At 38.5% G+C, this 6,000-nt stretch overlaps 1 protein-coding gene across 2 annotated transcripts in view; it reads right to left on the bottom strand.

The window, feature by feature from the left end:
- Nucleotides 1–6,000, bottom strand: part of znf148 (zinc finger protein 148) — a 65,721-nt gene that overhangs the window by 14,496 nt on the left and 45,225 nt on the right. For both annotated transcript variants that reach the window (XM_043693961.1, XM_043693962.1), the window contains one exon: nt 4,797–4,915. In XM_043693961.1, the coding sequence (XP_043549896.1) occupies nt 4,797–4,915 (119 nt within the window). The remainder of the gene's footprint in view (nt 1–4,796; nt 4,916–6,000) is intronic.

Here is a 6,000-nt window from a genome sequence, read left to right on the forward strand (position 1 = left end):
TTAAATAGATAAACTCTTTATCCCAGGAATGAGTCAAGTGAACCTTCTCTGAACTGCTGCCAAAACAATTACACTCTTTTTCAACGAAGGAGATTAACACCTACACAGCATTCCAGATGTAGTTTCACAAAGGCCATCTGTTGAAATACTGTCCCACAAAGCAGCGGAGGCAGAATCAATCAATAGATTCAAGAAATAGATATATTTCTGATGAAAACTGGGTTAAAGGGCTATGGGGAGAAGGCATGAAAATGAGGTTGAGACCAAGATAAGATCATGCTTGATCATGTTAAATGGTGGAGTGGGCTCGAAGAGCTAAATTGTCTACTTCCGCTCCCAGTTCCTATGTTCCTATCTACAAGGGCAGTAAAGGTTTTTATTCTTATTTTCCATTCCTTTGCTGTCAAATCAAACATTCAATTTGCCTCCTTAGTTGCTTGTTGTACCTACAAATGAATATTTTGTGATTCTTGTACTAGAATACCCAGAACGCTCTACACCTCAAGAGTTCAGTAACGTCTCTCTAATAGTACACTGCATTTCTACTCTTCCTGCCAAAGTAGGAAAGTCCACATGTTTCCACTTTATATTCCATCTCCCAAATACTAGCCAGTCACTTAACCTAGCTATATTCCTTTGCTGACTGTCTACTTTCTTTGGAGAACATACTTTCTCAACCGTCTTGTTGTCATAGTCAGAGTTGTACAGCACAGTAACAGATCCTTCAGTCCAACTCGTTCATGCTGACCACATAACCTAAATTAATCTAATCCCATTTACCAGCATTTGGCCCATTTCCCTCTAAACCCTTCCTATTCAAATACCTATCTAGATGCCTTTTAAATGTTGTAACTGTACCAGCCTCCACCATTTCCTCAGGCAGGTTATTCCATACACACACCACTCTCTGCATGAAAAAGTTGTCCCTTACATCCTTTTTACATCTTTCCTCTCTCACCTTAAACCTATTCCCTCTAGATTTGGAGTAGAGTAGAGTAACTTTGTTTGTCATTTCTACCATATACAGCTGTTACAATAAAAACAAGACAGCGTTCCTCCATGATCAAGGTGCTATATGAACACAGAGAATACACGATGGTATAGTCATACACAGGGAAGCATAAAGTGCATAGAAAAGTGCAAACATGCAAGAAAGCACAATAATTCCTGACAAGACAAGACAAGACAATAGGCACAGCAGTGGACCCTGGGAAAAGGTCCTTAGCTATTCATCCTATTCATGCCCCTCACGATTTTATAAACCTCTGTAAGGTCACCCCTCAGCCTCTGACGCTCAGCGAGAAATAGCCCCAGTCTATTCAGCCTCTTCCATAGCTCAAATCTCCCACCCACCCATCCCTCCCCCCTTCCCCCCAATATCCTTGTAAATCTTTTCTGAACCATTTCAAGCTCCACAACATCCTTCTGATAGGAGGGAGACCAGAATTACACGCAATACTCCAAAACTGGCTGAGCCAATGTCCTGTACAGAACCCACTCCACTCGCTATTGTAGACTTACAAAAAAAAACTAGCCACTCTGCTGCTCCCCTGCTGTGATCTCCCCACACAGGTAAAGTTGGAATGGGGAAAACAAATCTTTGAATTGTGCTGGACCAGTGTCCTGGTCAAATGAGTAACTAACATTGTAGAGAAATCTTTAAACTAATTTGATGAGCTGAAGGTTTGGACAGGAGAAAATTGGGCTTACAAAACAAGATATGTCAGCATTATAAGGCAATCATTTGGATAATGATATCCAGAATTGGACAGGAAAGGACAGAGTGTACAAACATAGATAAAATATTAGTATATACGGTCAAAGCAGGGAAAAAAAAGGTAAATATCAAAATTAGTGTTGCTCTGCATTTGAATGCACGTGGTATTTGGAACAAAATAAATGAATTATTGGCATAAATACAGGTTAATGGGTATAATATTATAGCCATTACATAGATATGGTTACAAAGAGTTCCAGGCTGGGAACTAAATACCCAGAGGTTTGTGACTTTTCAAAAGGACAGGCAGGAAGAAAACATGGTGGAGCAGCATTGTTCGCACAGAATGGATTAAGTACGCTAGCATGACATAATGTTGAATTAGAAGATGTAGAATCCATATGGGTGAAGGTAAAAAATTGAAAAGGGAAATATGCCACTGGTAAGAGTAGTCTATAGGACCCCTAACATTAGAAAAATGGTGGGAAAGAGAATAAATCAGAAGACAATGAGGACATGTAAAAGCGGCAGCACATGAATCATGGGTGACTTTAATTTTCGTGTAGATTAGGGTAGTCAGATTAGCAGAGGTAACCACGAGGAATAATTCAGAACATTCAGGACAATTTCCGAGAACAGCATGTTGTGGATCCAACCAGGGATCAGGCTATTTCAAATATGGCAGTGTTTAATGAAACAAGTTTAATAAATGATGTCAGAGTAAAACATACCGTTGGAAACAGTGACCATAACATGGTAGAATTTAGCATTCAATTTCAGAGGGAGGAACATTGATCAGAAACAACTTTGCTCAACTTAAATGAGGACAGAGTAAACTGGAGTTTAGCAGCAAGACTGAAGGAAAATGGCAAACATTACAAAAATGTTTGTGGTTCACAACAAAGTGAGACCTCTTAATAAATTCTGGACAGCAGTGAGATATTTTTGTGTTGATGCAAAGAAAAGTGAATAAGCCTTAAGAATTCTTTAAGGCAGAAGAACTATTGAGGGCGATACAAAGTAGACTTGAGTTTATAGCACAAGATTTTGTAAATTTTGGTGATAAGATAATAATTCTTGCTTTACTTCTTTTTCATATGGAAAAATGGGAAACTTTGCATCGTGGTTGTGTTAGTTTATTGCTGTTGTTTTGGATTTCTTCTTCAAACGCTATGAGCCCCTAACCAGATCGTAATACTATGCTTAAAAGTATGTCATCATGCATAATGTACTTTGGGGCAATAAAAGACCCCGAAAGTGGAAGATAAACAGATAAAAGTTTGTGGAATCCAACATTTTATAGAGGAATAGGATAGAAAAGAAAATGACAGAGAGAGGAGGAGGAGAACATCTTCAAGGTAGGCATCCTTGCAAGAGGATTCGCAGTAAGGTTAAAATCAACTCGGCAAAAGTGAGGACTGCAGATGCTGGAAACCAGACTTTAGATCAGAGTGGTGCTGGAAAAACACAACAGGTCAGGCAGCATCTGAGGAGTAGGAAATTCCTGATGAAGGGCTTTTGCCCGAAACGTCGATTTTCCTGCTCTTCGGATGCTGCCTGACCTGCTGTGTTTTTCCAGCACCACTCTAATCTAAACTCTGGTTTCCAGCATCTGCAGTCCTCTCTTCTGCCGAGAAAAGGAAATGGATTATGTGAAAGTAAAAACAAAACTGGTTAAGCCCCAGTTATAAAGTGTTTTAGGCATTCTGCTTTAGAAAATATATCAATGCTTTGGGCAATACAGAGAGATTCAGGCAGATTTATCAAGGATGAGAAACTTAACTAGTGAAGAGCAGTAAGAAAGTGAAATGCTTTCAAAATGAAAGAGAATGATATTACAAAGAAACCCGAGAGATATTCAAATTTTCAGGGATAAGTCAAGTTACGTAATTTGGCTTCAAGTGGGAGTAATAAAAGGGAAGACAGATTTAAGATCAGCCCCAGCATTTTGGAGAAAGATTGGAAGAACTGTGATTTTTCAAATGCAGACAGTTGTTAAGTCATAGAAATCCATAACAGCCACAACATAGAAGCTACTAAAAAAGAAACACAAAATGTTGCATAGTTCAGCAGATCTGGCAGCATCTATGGACAGAGAAAGAGACTTGATGTTTCAAGTCCAGTATTACTCTTTCTCAGAACTGAAAAGAGTTCTAAAAACTGAAAGTGAACAAGAGTTATTCTAGACTTGAAATGTTAACTGGTTCTTTTTCCACAGATGCTGTCAGACTTGCTGAGTTTCTCCATCACTCTCTACGGTTGTTTTGGATTTCCAGGAATAATTTGCCTTTATTATGGAAGCTGTCACTTTGGCCCAACCAGGTCAAGGTTCCAAGGAAATGTCACTCGGCCCAAAATTTTAACTCTGAGTTCTCTCCACTGGTGCTGCCAGACCTGCTGAGCTTTTTCAGCAATTTGTTTTTGTTTCAGATCAGAATGATATTTATTCCTTAATTGATTTAATATTCCCAATAACATTTATTTACCTGTTCCCATTTCCTCCTTATCCACTTACCCAGTTTTAACATTAACCTGTAACCATGGTAGTGAATATCACTGCCAACAACATGATTTTAAGAAGTTTCCAAAGTGCTCTCTTCCTATACTTTAGTTTTTAAATATGTTCCCTCATTCCAGACCTTTTGTCTTTTGTTCCTATTGCCATTTTTCCAACTGATGCTTTTGAGTTTTTAAAACATTTCTATCATTAACACACATCTGAAATATTTTTTCACATCGGTACTTCCTCATATGACTCAGCAACATTTTCATTCCAAATGGAAGGCAAATTAATAAAAAGCTGTTCAATCTGGACTGTACTCTAAAACTAAAGTTTCAATATTGTTCCCAAAGGAATGGGATATTCCTTCAGAAGGATACAGAGTGAAGTGAAATTTCTAAATATTTGAAATTAGGGGAAAAAATAGACCACAGGAAAGAACAGGGAAACAGAAATAATGGATGGCTCAGAGCACCAGTATAGGTATGATAGCTTAATGGCCACATTCTGTGCTGTAAAATTCGATAATGAATCTGGGCATCAAACATTTGACAAGAACTACTTTAAGTTCATTCTTACCTGGTGGCAGTATTCACACTGATATGGTTTCTCTCCACTGTGAGTGCGCTTGTGCCTCTCCATATGATATTTCTGTATGAACCTCATGTCACATTCATCACATTGAAATGGTTTTTCACCTGAAAACACCGTTTACAAGTGGTTACATTTGGTCATTTGTTGATCTATTATTTTTACATGACTAAAATGCTCATTATTTTTTGAATAACAAAGACTGCAATATAAGTTGCAAGCCAGTAATCACATTGATTTTGAAAAACATGCAAATTTTTAAACTATTTCTACAAAATGGAGCCCTCTAAGTTCTACCAAAGTTGAATGCCCTTTCTTACATCAAGAAAATAAGCATCAGCAGAGTAACTGGAAGCATCAGAACCAAGTTGGATCCTCTGTTCACTTGCTTGGTATTGATTAACTAATACATTAAATAACTTGTTGAATTTAATGTTGAGTGTCATTACAATAAATGCACACTTGTAATCATTGTGCTACCTGAACTAAAATTAAGCTTCTATAAAAATTTGAACTGTATCGGAGATGGTTAGCTAATATGTCAGCTAGAATCTATGCCTGCCAAATAAGAACATTATTTATCTAAATAGACAAAAAAACTTCTACCTAGACAATAAACTGGTACTTTGTCAAATACGTACAGATGTAATAAGCAACAAAAGGAAATTTGAGGCACACTGCTGTGTGTAAATTGGCCATATATATACTGGCAAACCAGTAAAAAAAGTTTGCTAAGTAGTTCTCGTCTCTTGCATGCACCAATTAAGACTGAGGTATGAATACGAGATTAATTACGAGTTAATGTTCTGTATGGCTTTATGTGTACTGATGTACTTAGTGCATCTGTCGGTTCCGTAGACAGGTGCTGCGGAAGGAGATGTTGTTGTGGTAGCGAGTCTGTTTCAGGACGTGGCTGAAGAGCTTCAGGGCAGAGGAGATGACCTGGGGGGTGCAGTGAGAGAGGGACTCACTGAAATCCTTGTAGAGGGAGGAGGAGAGCTTCTTCAAGGAAGGCATCCTTGCAAGAGGATTTGCAGTAGGTTAAAATCAAGTAGGAGAAAGTGAGGACTGCAGATGCTGGAGATCAGAGCTGAAAAATGTGTTGCTGGAAAAGCGCAGCAGGTCAGGCAGCATCCAAGGAGCAGGAGAATCGATGTTTCGGGCATAAGCCCTTCGAGATGTGGCTGTGGTA

The sequence above is a fragment of the Chiloscyllium plagiosum genome, chromosome 7 (genome assembly GCF_004010195.1).
Source record: "Chiloscyllium plagiosum isolate BGI_BamShark_2017 chromosome 7, ASM401019v2, whole genome shotgun sequence".
Classification (NCBI taxonomy): domain Eukaryota; kingdom Metazoa; phylum Chordata; class Chondrichthyes; order Orectolobiformes; family Hemiscylliidae; genus Chiloscyllium; species Chiloscyllium plagiosum.